This window comes from Oryctolagus cuniculus, chromosome 19 (genome assembly GCF_051225735.1).
Source record: "Oryctolagus cuniculus isolate XC-2025 breed Fujian yellow rabbit chromosome 19, ASM5122573v1, whole genome shotgun sequence".
Taxonomy (NCBI): Eukaryota; Metazoa; Chordata; class Mammalia; order Lagomorpha; family Leporidae; genus Oryctolagus; species Oryctolagus cuniculus.
The window spans coordinates 30,866,363-30,883,170 of record NC_142885.1 but is presented as its reverse complement, the minus strand read 5'-3'; the positions used below and the strand labels follow the sequence as shown (position 1 = coordinate 30,883,170).

Sequence of the window (16,808 nt, the reverse complement as noted above, 5' to 3'; positions counted from 1 at the left end):
TATAAACCCCTAAAATACAGGACTGAATTCATAGACTACACTTCTTACACTACAGGCGTGGACAGACATACATATTTTCAATAAATTCTTTCTGAGTTTATGAGTGAACTTTACCAAGAAGCTAAGAAAACACAGTTTTCTGATTATATCAAGCATTGAGAAACCTGATTGGGATGATTTGTGTGATGCACCTGGCCTTACATGACAGTATTACTCTTTCTTGAGAGGTATAGAAATTTTCCATAGCAGCTCTCTAATGAAAATTGCAAGTGAGGTGGAATCCAGTGTTAATTCTAAGAAACAGTAAAACAGCTTTGTAGGATCAACATTAGAATGGAGTCCTATTGCCACAACACGTGTGTCACATTATATTGTGATTGCCAAGAAAAACATAGAGAGTATACTCATTCTAAAACTAGTAAGAAAACATGTAAATGAGCTATTTGTCCAGCATACTTTCCAATAATTCATTTTGCAAAAGTTTCTCCACTCCTTCTGGTTCCCCTCTGCCTCTGGGTTTATGTTGCCCCATATTCAGTCCATCCCAATCTTGCTTTACATGTGAAAATAGAATGAGGATCTTTCTAATGTAACTGGACCTAGATATTTACATATTAAAATATATTATTCATTAAACACTTACTGTTTACCTATTTTAAATCACCATTTGAGATGTGTAGGATAGATGAAAAAAACTGATACAAATCAGTGGCTTTGTAAACCCTACATTGTATGAGAACCACAGTTTGTGAGACACTGAATTGTATGAGAACCACAGTTTGTCAAACACTGAACCATTTTGTTTTTATTTATTTAAAAGGCACTTAATCGCAGAATAGAATGGTGGTTGTCATGGGCTGAGAGTGAAGGACATGGGAAAATGTTAGCTGAACACACATTTGCAGCTATGAGATAAATTAACAAAATTAACACCTCAAGACCTTAATATTCAACACATTAAATAGTTCATTATGATATCACATACTCACAACTTGCTAATATCTTACATATTCTTTAATAACATAGGGATGTAATGTGATGGATATGTTAGATTGTCTTAATCATTTCATAATGTATATGTACAAGAGGATTCCAGAGAGTTTATGAAAAAATGTAATCAAAAGATAATGTGAATTGTCCATAACTTTTTAACGTCCCTCACATAGCAAAACATCAGTTTTCATACCTTGATGATACACAAATTGTGTCATACTCTGACAATCGTGAAAAAAATTAAAACAAGCAAAACTAAACAGACTCCTATATTAAAATATAAATCCAAAATAACTTAGTAAACTAGACATATCTACAGGATTTGGAAGACTTTCATGCAAGAGAAATCATTTTTAAAACACACATAAATTTGAGTGGTCAAAATTTCTATTTTGAAAGTGCAAATAGAGATGGCACCCTGTACAGAGAAAGTATAAGTGCTAAGACGATGCCCAAGTACCAAATTACAGGGTCTTTCTGCTTCTCTAAAACCTGGGTGAAAACCCCAAGCCAAATAAAACTTCTGTTTCTACCTTACTCAGTCTATGTTACTGTGATATTGGAAACATATGAGGGAGTGAGACATCCTAGAAACAGCTGTGTAAAGAGGTCAATGCCCTGGAAAATACCCTGCAGGCCACATATTAAGAAAACTCGGGGGAACCAGGTCCCTGTGGGGAGGGAAGGAGGAACCTACAGCGCCTGTCCCGCATGAACCGCATACACAGAGCCCAAATTCTCCCTAGAGACCACCCAGTCCCCACTGCACAATCGGGGGAGACGTGGAGCTACTGCCACACAGCTGGCCTGCTATGACTCTGGGCTGAGGCTGAGAAGTCTCACCCAAGCAGGGAAGGGGCAGGACCTCGGGGGTCCTGGGTGCCGGTAAAGCCCCCAACCCACGGGTCTGAGGGGACCGAGGGGAAGCCCTGTGCCAGCGCCAATATGGAGCCCGCAGATGCCGGAGGCCTGTGTCCTCCTGGCCTTCGGCTCCGTTTTCCCCTCTCGGTACAGCCAGGTCCACACACTCACCATGTCGCGGTTGTCAGCTTCCTAGGTGCCCAGCGTCCCCGGTGAGTGAAGGTGGAGAGCTGCAGAGGTCGACTTGCTTGGGAGCCTCCTGGCGGCTGAGCTGTCTCCCAGTAGTTCACTCTGCAGGCAAAATTCTGAGAAGATTGTGACGTCCAGGCCCCGCGTGCTGATGCACTGTGGACGTCACCTTGCCTGATTGGACAGGTTGCCAGCCTTGAGTGCACGGAACGTCACAAAGCACGGAGCCAATCAGCGCCCCCCATAGCAAGGACCCCTAACTTCAAGTTGTCCTGGATGGGAACAGCGAGAGACAGACCTGGGTTCAGGTCTGAAATGGCCGCCCCTGGGCTCTGCCTCCCCGCGGCTGGAGGGCTCTCACCTCCGAGCTCCTGCTACCCACTGGCCTCGCCCTGGGTCCCCGTCCTTCTCCCTGCGGATGCTGCCTGGAGCTGGCGGTAACCTGTTGCAGTGAGTTACAGTTCTGTTTATCCGCTTCCGGCGCTTTCGTTTTCCTTGTATTTCTGCTCATTCTGTTGGGTCGTTTGTATTACTTATTGATTTGAATAACATTTAGATGTAACATAATTTACTCTTTTTTTTTCTTTTCTTCTGTTTTCTACTCTGCCTATTGATCTTTGATATTTTCTAGTTATTTCTTGCTGGCACTTGGTAATCTAATGGATTTTTAAAACATCGATCTTTCCCACAACATTAAATTCATTTATCAGTTTATTTGTTTTTAGATTTTATGGATTCTCCCTAAATAAATATCTCCAATATATTGGTAATTTATTGTTAAGAAATTGATCTTTACATCTTATTTTATTTCTTTTTGCTCTCTCCCTCACCCCCAACTACTCCTCCAATAAGAAGTTGGCACTAGTGGAGACTTCCTGGTCTAGGTTTACTTCCAGGGTAAAAGCTCTCAATGATTCTGTATTAATCATGGTTTTCGTTGTAGGATCCTTTTAAAAATTTTGATCTGAATAAGAAAGACATTGCTCTTTTTTACTATACTGCAAGCAGTTTTTAAAAATTACATGCTGATTTTTAAATGTTTTTGAACATTAAATTGTCATGTGATTTTCTCCTTGAATTTGTCACCTACCTGGAAAATTTACATGACTTGTTAAGAAATGTTAACCACCGATGTATTTTTTATTATATGTGACTTGTTATTCATTATATTTTCATATGCGATTTATTATAAAAATACTAAGGATTTATACATCTGTATATGAAAGAGAGTTTATACTTAATTTATATTGAAAGTTCTAGTCAACCTTGCATCACTATCAATGTAATGCTGGCTTTCTAAAAGAAATCTGAAAGTATGCTTTGCTTATTTATACTTTGATACATCTGAGAAATATAGGTGTTTTTTATTTCTTAAATGTTTGAAATATTTTGTGTTTCTATAACTGAAGTTTTGTTTCTCTAACTGTTTTATTGGCTGGTGGCCTTCAAATTGGGATTCAACTTGCTTGTTTTAATTTGGAGTTTTCCTATTTTATACTTCTTATATTGGATTTTAGGAATTTATATTTGTGTTTGGGAATTTGATTTTCAAAGTATAGTGGATTTTTATCTCTAGTCAAGTTTTTACCCCAAGAGGTTTTTCTTTTTTTTTGTTTGTTTGTTTGTTTGTTTGTTTTTGTTTTCGGTTTTTTTTTTTTTTTGACATGCAGAGTTAGATGGTGAGAGAGACAGAGAGAAAGGTCTTCCTTCCATTGGTTGACCCCCCAAATGGCCGCTATGGCCAGAGATACACCGTTCCAAAGCCAGGAGCCAGGTGCTTCCTCTTGGTCTCCCATATGGGTGCAGGACCCAAGGACTTGGGCCATCCTCCCCTGCCTTCCTGGGCTACAGCAGAAAGCTGGACTGGAAGAGGAGCAACCGGGATAGAATCTGGTGCCCCAACCAGGGCTAGAACTCTGGGTACTGGTGCTGCAGGCGGAGGATTAGCCTAGTGGGCTGCAGCGCCGGCCTTACCCCTAAGAGTTTTACAATATTTTTTTCTAATCTTGACAAAGTTCTTTTCTCTGTAAACAATTGTTTTAATACATGAAAATGGACACTAGTGTTACTTTTCCCTGTGTTTCCTCAATTACTTTTACTCATAGTTTATTAACTTTGTTAAAATTAAAAAGTATATCCTGGGCTGATGCTATGGCATAGTGGGTAAAGCCACCACCTGCAGTGCTGGCAACCCATATGGGCCCCAGTTCAAGTCCCAGGTGCTCCCCTTCATATCTAGCTCCTTGCTATGGCCTGGGAAAGCAGTAGAAGATGGCCCAAGTCCTTGGGCCCCTGCATCCATGTGAGAGACCTAGAAGAAGCTCTTGAATTCAGATAAGGGCAGCTCTTGCTGTTGCAGCCCTCTGGAGAGTGAACCAGTAGATGGAAGACCTTTTTCTCTCTCTGCCTCTGCCTCTCTGTAACTCTGCCTTTCAAATATATAAATAAATCTTAAAAAATATTTCCAGAAATGAATGAAAAATCTGTCCCAGTTGCTCCTCTTCCAGTCCAGCTCTCTGCTGTGGCCCAGAAAGGCAGTGGAGGGCGGCCCAAGTGCTTGGGCCCTGCACCTGCATGGGAGACCGGGAGGAAGCACCAGGCTCCTGACTTCGAATCGGCTCAGCTTGCTGGCCATGGGGGCCATTTGGGGGTTGAACCAATGGAAGAAAGACCTTTCTCTCTGTCTCTCCCTCTCATTGTCTAACTCTGCCTTTCAAAAAAATAAATAAATCTATGAGTGTGTGTGTGTATATATATATATACACATATATATGCATATATTATATTATATATATATTATATAGTTATATAACATAGTTATATAGTTACATAACATATATAATAAACATAATTATATAATTTATAATAACATAATTATATATTAGAATATATCACATTAGACTATATATTATATATCTTAAATATAATATAATATATAATATAATAGTAACTATATAATATATATAAAATTATCAGCAAACTCAGTAAGATGTTTAATTTATTTAAAAATTGAATAAATACAAATTAAAGTATGTGTTTTTCATCAGATTCAAAACAATTATTGCAACTGTTGACATTTTGACATATATGAGGTAATGGCCATTGAATAGAATGTGAATTTGCAAAAGAAATCGGTGATGTGTACCAAAAGTCTTAGCAATACAGATTATGTTTATTATATACTCTTGTCCCAAATAAGCACTTCCTAAAAAAATCTTTCTTTGGAAAAATAGGTTTCAGAAGTGTCTATGGAAACTTTTTCTTAGGGAAACTTGAGGATAGAAAAGTAAATATCTAACAGTACAGTATTCATTAAATAGTATATGATAAATCCATATGAAGAAACACACTGTTTAGCTATAAAATATATTTACATTATTAAGCAAAAAAAAAAAAAAAAACCCTTGCAGAGCAGGATGTATGATATATATATATCCATTATTTTTCTAAAACATGCTTATTTATTTTTTAAATATTAATTTATTTATTTGAAAGAGTTACACAGAGAGCAGAGGCAGAGAGAAAGAAAGAGAGAGAGAGAGAGAGAGAGAGAGGTCTTCCACCCACTGGTTCACTCCCCAGTTGGCCGCAATGGCCAGAGCTTCGCCGATCCCAAGCCAGGAGCCAGGAGCTTCCCCTGGGTCTCCCACACGGGTGCAGCACTTGGGCCATCTTCCACTGCTTTCCCAGGCCATAGGAGAGAGCTGGGTCGAAGTGCAGCAGCCAGGTCTTGAACTGGTGGCATTTGGGATGCCAGCATTTCAGGCCAAGGCGTTAACCTGCTGCACCACAGCACCAGCCCCAAAAACATGTTTATACAGATATATTTCCTCAAGCCTTGTGTTATGTGAGCGAAGCCATCTGTTTGACTCACATAAGCGTACCTTAAAAAGATTGTGGAAATGGAATTAAAAGTTAAATTTATTTTGGTTAAAAACATGTTGAAATTTATATATACATGGGTTATTTAAAAAGTTCATGGAAAACGTGTATTATGAGAAATACATATTTCAAATGTTATGCACCAACATAAACTTATCTTCTCCTTCTATTTCCCATAAAATTTTGAAATCCATCAGAAAAACATGCTGTTCCTGGGAAATATCTGCCCATTATTTAATATACTGTAGAGATGCTAAATCTGCCTGAAGTTACTAAGAAAGAATGTGGTCGTGATTAGACACTTTTTCATTTAACCTCTCTGCGTTGTAACCGATCGTCACATTTAAAGAAACTATTTCCAGGTGTTGTGCAATCTGTGATACCGAAATCAGAGCAGAGTGTCTTCTTGACGCGGTGGCTCACCGGCCAGAGCCCTAGGGCCAGTTGAAGGGGCTGCCCGCCAGCAGCGAGTCCCGGGTGAGTGTCTCGGTGGGCGTCTTGCCCACCAGGCGCAGGAAGTGGAGCTGCGCAATGAGGGGCGCCTGGGGTGCGCTCAGGGCTGGGTGCGCTGAGGCTTGGACGGGTACTGGGCGCGCAATACTCCATGAGAGCCACCTGCGCTGCTCCTGCAGCCTCTCAGCGCCTGCGGAGGCCGAGAGCGCCATGACTTTGAGGCACCGGACTCCACCGAGTCCCCCTGCAGGCGGCCCAGCTCCTCCACCTGCTCCTGGTCCAGGAAGGCCACGCGCGCTCCGCCGGCGATGGCGCCCTGTGCAGGCAGGGGCAGCGCTAAGAGCAGCCGCGCCGCCAGCGCTCTCACCTGGTCCATGCCCAGTGCCGCGCCGCCCCCGCCCGCACCTGCCACGTTCGCAGCTGCACCAGGAACAAGCCTCTGTCCGCCACCGCGCCAGCGCCCAGCCAGGAGGGCTGCCAGAGGAGGCGGCCAGCGCTGCCGGGCAGCGATTGCGGGATATGGCCTCGCTGCAGCGCTGCGGGGCGGTAGGAGGGAGAGAGAGAAGGGCAGGGAGAAGACAGCCAGAGCTAGGCTCTCTCAGAGTCCCCACCCCACCCCAGCTCCAGGAGAGCCCAGGTGGGGAGGGAGCCTGGGGTCTTCCCCAGGTGGGACTGGGAGCAGGGGCCTCGCCCGCAGCAAGCAGGTGAGGTGGGAGGAGGGAAACCGAGGCAGGGAGGGCTGACTGCCAGGCAGGGCAAATTAAGGAGCCTTAATGAGCCCGCCCACCTGGCCTGATCGAATCCATGAGCTCCAGCCTTGGGCCGGCCTCACGCAGGGCACATTACCAGCCCTGGAGGGGACTCGGGGCTGGAGGTGGGGCTGAGTCCTGCAAGGGTGGGAGTCAGCTGTCCAGTAGGAGTGGCCAAATGGGCCCCAAAAGTGCTGCCCTGGTTATAAGCCCCGCCTGCACCACTCCCCCCATCCTACCCCAGGGCCTTTGCACCTGCTCACCCCCCCTTCTTCAAACCCCCACCCCAACTCTTCCACCTCCAGCCCAGGCTAGGGCATAGGCTTCAAATCCCACCCACAACTCCCTCTTTAACACCAACCTCCGAATTAACAAATCTGCTTTAGAGCAGTATTGCCCATGAAGGAAAAGCTACCCTGGTGGCAACTGAAGCCATGGGCTATTTACTGAGGGCCAACTGTATGCAGGGACCCTGGGGCACAACAGTGCACAAGACAAAGAGAGTCTCTGGAGAAGTCATTGGGTTCCAAAGTAAAGTAAGGGGTTGTGAGCTGTGATGGTGGGAAGCCGTGCATGGGGTGGGGGGTGCAGCACGTGGCTGTAGGCGTGCCCACCTGAGGGCCGGGCCAGCGGGATTTCAGATCAGCCACGTGAGAAGAGGGGGCACAGGTGAACCCCCCAAGCTGAAGGGAGTGGCTTTTCCAAGGGGTTCTGTGCCGACTTTATCAGCTTCCCTCACAGACCCAGTGAGGGGGGAGGACTTCAAAAGCGTGAGAGACTGGAGTCAGACCCTGGGAGGAACCAGCAGACAGAAAGCAGGTATGGGGTGCGCATTTATCCTGAGGCTGGAACCCCCTCTACCCCTACCCCGAGACCAACCCCCCCCCCATGTGGAGCCTGGAGAAACTGCAGGGCATTGGAGTTTAGGGCCGTGCTGCTTGGACTGTGTCTGCCCTGGGCCAGGCCGGGGCTCCAGGGGAGAGAACAAGAGTGGGGTCCCCATGGGCTCAGGCTGCCCAGCTCCCGCCTTAAGCAAACAGAGGCAGGGGTGGGAGCAACGGAAACCAAATAAATGTGTGTATGTGCGTGTGTGTTTGTGCGTGTGTGTGCATGTATGTGTGTGTGTCTGTGTGTGTCTGTGTATTTCTTCAGGATGCAGTGGCCAGGCCTGGGCAGGGGGACCGGGCCCTGGCCACAGCTGTAATTGGATTCCTGTGCCAGTACATGGTGCAATGGCCCTGGTCTTGTGGTTAGCAGGTGCCAACCCCAAGCCCCACCGGCCGACTGCAGGGAGAATGGGGGCCGCTCACCCTCCTTCCGCAGGCAGCGGGGCTGGGGTGCCATTCACCCACCTACCGCACGCCCCCACCAGGCTGCAGCGGGGCTGGGGGCCACTCACCCTCCTTCTGCACAACCCCCCTGGAAGCACTTCTTGAGCCGGCAGGACTGGCACTGGTCACGCTGATGTTGGCCCATCTGACAGTCCCAATTGGACCTGCAGGTGTAGCAGTGTTAGGAGCCGATTGTCTAATGAATATACAGGGTGTGTGTTTTTAAAGCCTGATAATTTTAGGCATAACTTTCTCCACGTTTTATATTCCTATATTTTATTTTTCATGTATCCATTTGAAAGGCAGAGAGTAATTCTACTGTGTGTGTGTTTGGCAGGAACCCAATTCCTTGAGCCCTCCTGTGCTGCCTCCCGGTGTCTGCATTAGCAGGAAGTTGAAGACAGAAATGGAAACAACACTCAGACGCCCTCATTCCATTGTAGCAAGGTTGTCTCAAGGGGATTCTTAACCACTTGGCCAAATGCTCCCTCCTGCTTACTACTTTTTAAACACCACTCTCTTACATTACATAGGCCCAGGATCACAAAAATTACCAATTCCAATGTTGGCAAAGCCAATGAAAATGGAGCTCTCACAAAGAAAATGAAAGCCAAGCAAATTATTTAATTAGAAGTATTAGCTTGAATAAAATAATACTTTGAGTTTCATGTTTCATCAGGTTAGATAAGTGATGGATTTTCAATATCAATATACACTGAACATAAAAAAGATGTAAAAATATTTTCAACCATCAGTATTACACATTTGCAAAAGCAGTGGATGCTTGAATAGTTCTACAAAAATGTGTTCTAAAATCATGTGATTAGTCTTTAAATAAAGGAAATGAATGTTTATCTCAATGAACCATTTCCAAAAGGGCAGAAATACAAAATAAAGACCCTAACAGGAACTGGATATGACAATAATTATCTTTGAAAATTCATTTTGTTTTAAGAACTGTTTCTGAAAACTGTATTTTTAAAAAAGTAAACAATATTCTAATGGGGAATTACTAACCATGATATAATAAAATATTTTCTGGAATTCTTGATCACAGTTTGAAGCCAGATTTAATTTAAAAAGTTACTAAAGGTGGGAAATAAGGCATACAAGAAAAACTATTTTTAATTTTTAAGTGTATCTATATCTAAGCATATCAAATGTCAAAATGAGATTATTGAGAAAACACATGTAAATAGAGAATTATTAGATTTATTTCAAAAATTCTTATTGAATTTTTATAGGCTCTCAAAACTTGATGTAGCAATCTATTTTTTCTGGGACCACGTTTGTTCCTTTGTCCAGGCCTGTTAGCATTATTTGGCAAAGGGTGAACGTTGAGGTACATGTGAGAGAATTATTACTCAGTTTTCCTGGCCAGTTTTAGGTAAGAAATCAGGAAACAACGACAACCACCACAACAAACACCACTTTCTCAAGAGCATTTGGAGATCAGTTCTGCAGACTTCAAACGTTTTCAGGTTTGGAATGTTTAGACTACCGCTCTCATGCTAAATTCTCTGTGGCTTTCTTTCTATTTCTGAATTGCTTTTTACAAACAGAATGCAGCATAAGGGACTGACAGCAAAATACACTGTTTCCCAGATGGTTCAAATAATAACTATGCCAGTTGTTTGTATTTATATTGCAAACATCATATTTTCACCTAAGTATCACTTACCTCAAATGTTAACTGAATAGTTTTATAGAATTGTTTTTTAAGATTTATTTTCTTTGAGAGGCAGAGTTATTCTACAAAAAGAAATAGATATCTTCAATACAAGCATAATTTTAATTCCTTCAAGTGATTGATAGAAAGGCATATTTTGTACCTTTAATTTGAACAGGCTCTCCCCAAAATTAAATTAGATATATTGTTTACCAGTGTGATAAAATGTATCTCACAAAGAGAAAATATGATACAAAAATATAATTTACTGTATTTCTTGAATACTCATATATGTCTTGCTAGACTAAGTTAGAATAGAATCAATATATTTTTGTCAATCTAATTCTGAAATAAAATCAAATAATGAGTAATTTGGAAATGTTTATGAATTATTTTTCTGTTTATTTCTATGGAGGAAGGAGGAATGATGGTAATGTTTCCAAATTCTTCTGGTTAAATGTGGAACAGTTAAAAAATAACATGATATAGTTGTAAGTAGGTCTTAGGCATCCAATGCATGTACAACCATACATGACACAAAATGTATTAAGTTAATACACTCATTGACTTTTTTTTTTTTGACAGGCAGAGTGGACAGTGAGAGAGACAGACAGAGAGAAAGGTCTTCCTTTTGCCGTTGGTTCACCCCCACAATGGCCAGGATCCAGGTGCTTCTCCTGGTCTCCTAGGCAGGTGCAGGGCCCAAGCACTTGGGCCATCCTCCACTGCCTTCCCGGGCCATAGCAGAGAGGTGGACAGGAAGAGGAACAACCGGGACAGAACCAGCACTCCGACTGGGACTAGAACCCCATGTGCCGGCACCACAGTTGGAGGATTAGCCTATTGAGCTGTGGCGCCAGCCTATAATCATTGTCTTCTGATACCTGTGGTGTCCATTCCAATGAAGATTCTGATTTGCTAGCTCAAGGACTCTGGTTGGTGTGACTTTAAAACAACTATTGGATTGATTCACATATGTTAAACATAAATTTTAAAATATATGACTACTTTACTTATTTGTCATGGCAGTTAGTGTTATCTTTTCTCTTTGCTTTGTAAAACACACAAAAACATTAATTTGCCATATTCTTCAAATTAAGAAAATGGTTTACTGTATGATGATGTTTAGATTCTCTTCGATCACCCAAAGATTGCTTTTTTTTCTTGCCATAATAAATCTACAAATGAAAAACTGATTCATTAATGATCTTGATCTGAATTAGCACAGAGCACTTGAGTCTGGGGCACTCTTAGATATGAATATTAAAATCTATAGAAATTAAGGAAATCACAATGGGGAGACCAAAATTATTTATAAAGGATCATTTATTAAACATTTTTCACAAAATACAAAGATGGTTGTTCTGCAAGAATACATCACATTAAAAAATAATGTGTTTTTACTGAATTTAATTTGAAGACATTCAGAATTGTTTTGTCTATCCCCTTGGGGAGCCCATTTGTCTTTGCTCCTTGTCTGACACCATTTCTAAGAAGGAAGAAACATTTTCTTGTTAATTAAGTCATATTCATAACAGCTTTAATTTTATAGAAATAAAATCACAGTGTCTGCCACAACAAAGCTCTTTCCACAAAGTAACTGATTTGCCTATGATCCTATTTTTTTTTCAAGCTACAAGATAGGACGAATCAAGGAGGAGCTAGGTAAGTTGTATAAAAACTTATTAGCAGCAGTTGATAGTAAATGCAACATAATGTTTGTTTTGTCTGTGGTACAAGAATATGTCATATCAGACTCTATCTACTGTATGTTTCTCTACTTGTACACAAGTAAGCACATATGGATTGTCTCAGAATGACACATGCATAAAAAGGCAGGAAGCTGGCCTGGCTGGCATTATCAGTGCCTATTTTCATCAGCTGAGAGTTTAAAGCAAGTTCATCTTCAACGATTTCACTCTGGAGGCATCTCGTGTAGAAATGTGTCATAATTTGTTCTTGGGTACCCATTTAATTTTTCAGTACAAGCAAAGGCAAACATACCTGCTCACTGTCATACATACAACCAAACATCTCTGACTATTCAAAGAAAATTCACCTTCTGATTTTCATCATGGAAGCATCTTTGATAAGTGGCACTTAGTATAAATCCTCTATAAATCATGCAAAACAGACCCATGATGCCTGAATTTGATAATATTAAAAATCATGGCCATGGCCATCTCTCTGTGAAAACTCTGTTGGGTAAGACTTGCCATCACGGTGCTTCTTTCCTGAGGATGGAGTTGGTCCTGTCTGTGTGGATCATAAGTGTGCATGCTCTGATCTGTGGTCGCTGTTGTGGCTGTCTTCATTGTCCGGAGAGTCCCCTGTTTGCTGGAGCATGGCTGCACCGATCCCTGACAGCTCTGAAGGGAACAGAGTTCCTTTCTTCACGTTCACCAGTTCCTTTTCTCAGGCAGCAGTGCCCAGCTGGCCCAATTTTACCCTCTTCCACTTCATCCTCCTGTTCTGGAACCACACTTTCACCTTGGACAAAGAAAGGAAACACAAGAAGCAAAACAGAACATTAAATTCAAGTGCTTTCTCCTTTTGGTCTACCTAGGAGAACCAGATTCTCAAAGGCTTACACAAAGACACCATGGAAGAGGAGTAAATATAAAAATAATCCCACCCTGAGTTTAATCAGGTTGCATGTTCGTGATAATAATTTATAAACATTCACAAGATGCACACAAATGATTACCTTTCATATTTAACAACAAAGGGAATTCATGTAGTATTACCTCCCAGTTTTTGCTTTGTGGATTTAAAAATTAAAAATCACAATAATAAAGAGAAGTAGACAAGAAAGGGATTATCATTCAAGATGTCTCCAAGGTATTTGGTTCTGCTCTTGCATGATAAACCTGTGATGGGACCTATGTGGATACGTAGCCAGGAGCTTCAATAGGTTGAATGTTATGTGAATGTTCATCTTAACACACTAATGTGAAAAAAAAATGTTTTCCAAGGTTGTATCAGTTTAGTTTTCTTATTCATTCCAGGGCATAAAGGTTCAAGTTCACCCAAATCTTTGCCGGCATTTGGATTTACCAGGTTCAACTTTTTTTTTTACAACACAATGACAATAAATGTTATCTTACTGTGCTTTTATCTTGCCTTTCCTGTTTTCTAATGGAGTCAAGTATCTTTGAAGAGTTTAGGATCCAGAGTTGGTGTCCATGTCCCATGTTGTAGCACCAGGAGTCCTGGCTGCTCTGTGTCCAATTCACTCCCTGCTGCTGCACCTGGGAAGTGCTGCCATTTGGGGAGTGAGCCAGTGTATGGAAGGCCTCTCTCTCTCATTTCTCATAGATAAATTAACTTTGTTTTTTAAAAAAATAATGGCCCACTGTAGTGCTTCTATGAAATACCTCCATGTATCTGATATGAATTCTTTTTAAAATTAATCTTACTCTTTATGGACTTTAAAATGTCTGAGTCCTAATTTAATACCTTCAGTTGTATGGAAGCTACTATCTTCTCTGTTTGTGCCCTCCCCTTTTCTTGGAGTATTTGTTGATGATCAGAAGCTCTTAATGTATTTATATTTACACACTGTTTCTTTAATGGTTAGAGCTATTGAAGGATACTCTCTGCTGAGGCCACAAATGTATTCTACATCTTCAAAGAGTTTAAGGTTTGCGTTTCAAATTGAACCTGTCAAACCAGGAAGTATTGATTTTAGTATACAGAGGAAAGCAATTGCTTCCATTTATTCTGTGTGAATAACAAGTTATTCTTGGGGCCAGTGCTGTGGTGCAGTGGGTTAACGCCCTGGCCTGAAGCACCATCATCCCATATGGTGCCAGTTCGAGACCTGGCTGCTCCACTTCTGATCCAGCTCTCTGCTGTGGCCTGCAAAAGCAGTAGAAGATGGCCCAAGTCCTTGGGCCCCTGTACCCATGGAGAAGATTGGGAAGAAGCTCCTGGCTCCTGGCTCCTGGCTTTGAATCAGTGCCATTGCAACCAACTGGGAAGTGAACCAGTCGATGGAAGACCTTTCTCTCTCTCTCTCTCTCTCTCTCTCTCTCTCTCTCTCTCTCCCTCCCCTCTCTCTGTGTAACTCTTTCAAATAAGTAAATATTTAAAAAGAACAAGTTGTTCTAGGTAGCTTTTTACAAAAGTCACCATTTTCTCAGTGATCACTGTTTCAATTCCATCATAAATAAAGCTTCCATGTAGAAAGTGGCTTCAAAAAGCTCACAGAAAATGGAATTAAATGATAACTTCTTGTGTTCCAAGAGGTTTCTGAGGGTTTTTTTTTCAAGATTTATTTTATTTATTTGAAAGTTATGCTAATGGAGACAGAGAGAGAAAAACAGAGAAAGAGAAAAATCTACAATCTGTTGGTTCACTCCCCCAAACAGTCAGATGAGCCCACAACCACATCTGGGTCTCCCATGTGGGTGGCAGGGAGTAAGTACTCAGGGCATTGTCTGCTGCTCTCCCAGGTGCATTAGAAGGGAGTTGAATCTGAAGCAGAGCAGCCAGAATTCAGGCTGGTGCTCCACATGGGGTGCTGGTGTTACAAACAGAGGCTCAGTGCCCTGCACAACAGCACTGGCCCCATCCGTGAGCTTTTGAAGGCCCCTCATATGCACAGCTTTCTGCTCTACTCTGTTCTGTCCCTGGGTCAGTTTTTACCTGTGAGAACATCATATTTTCATTCTTGCTGTAATTTTATACCAGATCTTTGTATCTGATAGGGACAGGTCTGCTTCACCACCAAATATATTTCATTCTTTACACCAAATATATTTTGAATGTTCTGCATTTTCATATTTGAAATAATCTCAATTTCTGTGAATACACAGTGCCAATGGGAATGTGATGAGAAATAACTCAAATTTCCAAAGACATATTTATATCTGTAACCTTCAAATCACATGATTCATAAAAGTTAGTATAAATTCCTTAGACATTTACACAATTCAATACTGAAATTGAGATGATTCTTAACTAGGGATTGTCACTGATTTCACTGCTGGGCTCAATTAACATCATGTCTCATTTATTACCTATCTATACACTAGTCCATTTGACAAAAATAATACAATATAGTAAAAATTTTATTTAAAGTTCAGTGGTGAGGGGCCAGCACTATGGCATAGCATGAAAAGCCGCCACCTGAAGTGCCAACATCCCACATGGGTGCCAGTTCAAGTCCTGGTCACTCCACTTACAATTCAGCTCTCTGCTATGGCCTGAGAAAGAAGTGAAAGATGGCCCAAGTTGTTGGGCCCTGCACCCATGTGGGAGACCCAGAAGAAGATCCAGACTCCTGGCTTTAGATTTGCTCAGCCCTGGCCATTGCTGCCATTTGGGGAGTGAAATAGCAGATGGAAGACCTCTCTCTCTCTCTCTCTCTCTCTCTCTCTCTCTTCCTCTTTCTCTCTCTCTCTCTCTCTCTGCCTCTGTCTCTCTGTAACTCTCTGCCTTTCAAATAAATAAATAAATCTTTAAAAAATATTTGATGAGAACTGACATATTACTGCTTAGTAATCATAAGGATCACTACATGCATCATTTTACAGCATATGTGCTACATGTGCTTTATTTCTAATACACTTTCCCCTCATGTTGTGAATATTATTTCTGTGTTATGAGACAATTGAGGTAAAGTTTACATGAACATGACACAGATGGAAACTCTAACCCCAGGATTTAAACACCTATGTCTTTATCTGGCTCCAGAATTGGAGATTGTTTGTTTGTTTGTTTGTTTTATTCAAATTCTATCTCAAACTCCTGTTTATAGAGCATTCAGGATAAGAAGGTAAAGTACAGGATTGTGAAATGTGTGAGCACCATCCATATGGTGACTCTCATTCACATATTTCCTCCACTTGCTGTGACTGGGTTGGTAAATGGGGCACTATTTTGCTGCCCTGTACTTTAGGTAATTACACTACTCAACCTAATCACCGTGTGAGCTTGACAGTGCAGGTTGCATTAGATTTGTTGCACATGAGCTGGGTACTACTCTTGGCTTCACTTCTGAGTTTTTGTGTGAATTTGGGAAAACCACACTTTTCTGTGTCTCAATTTTCATATTTGTGATATTGGAATAATGAGGCTTTCAAGATTCTCCATAGGGATATTTTCTCCATTGACCATTCCAGATTGGGAAAAAAAAAAAAAACACATAAGTCATCATCATAATCACTGTCACCAAGACTGAAATGTTCATGCAAAATAATCTTGACAGGAAACAAAAAATGAGAGGAATAGAGTTATTGAAATCCATGCTGATGTTCTTCTCTAGGAGAGGAGGTACAGTAATTCTGTAATACCAGCATCCATCTGTCATGTGCAATTTCACATGAGAAAATTCTAAGAAGAAGGTACGGATTTTAGGAATACCACTTTGTATTTAAGAGAAAGTATGTCTGTTGGTTTTCTTTCTCACCATATGATATTTTACCATTTAATTTTAAAAGATTATTTGTTTTTATTCATTTGAAAGGCAGAATGAGACAGTGAGAGTGAAAGAGATTATCTTCCATCTATTGGTTCACTCCCCATAATCACAGGAGCCAGGAGTGGGCCATACCATTGTCAAGAGCCAAGAACTCCACCTAGGTCTCCCACCTGGGTGGTAGGGACCCAAGTAATTCATATATCATCTGATGCCTCCCAGGGTGAGCATTAGCAGGAAGTTGTATAGGAAGTGGA

General features: G+C 41.6%; 1 protein-coding gene and 1 long non-coding RNA gene across 6 annotated transcripts in view; one reads left to right on the top strand and one right to left on the bottom strand.

The window, feature by feature from the left end:
• Nucleotides 1-6,291: 6,291 nt before the first annotated feature.
• On the top strand, nt 6,292-11,323 carry LOC149120458 (uncharacterized). Of its 5 annotated transcripts, none has more exons than XR_016226362.1 (4): nt 6,292-6,402; nt 7,869-7,946; nt 8,796-8,905; nt 10,713-11,323. It is a non-coding gene; the product is annotated as an uncharacterized LOC149120458 (long non-coding RNA). The 5 variants fall into 5 exon arrangements; XR_016226360.1 differs by lacking the exon at nt 6,292-6,402 and adding an exon at nt 9,840-9,939 and having other exon boundaries at nt 7,440-7,946; XR_016226359.1 differs by lacking the exon at nt 6,292-6,402 and adding an exon at nt 9,840-9,939 and having other exon boundaries at nt 7,441-7,946; nt 10,717-11,323.
• A 142-nt stretch (nt 11,324-11,465) lies between these two features.
• LOC127489782 (nuclear factor 1 C-type-like) overlaps nt 11,466-16,808 on the bottom strand; it is a 38,314-nt gene continuing 32,971 nt past the window's right edge. The window contains exon 3 of the mRNA XM_070063810.2: nt 11,466-12,617. Within this exon, the coding sequence (XP_069919911.1) occupies nt 12,614-12,617 (4 nt within the window). The 3' untranslated portion in view covers nt 11,466-12,613. The remainder of the gene's footprint in view (nt 12,618-16,808) is intronic.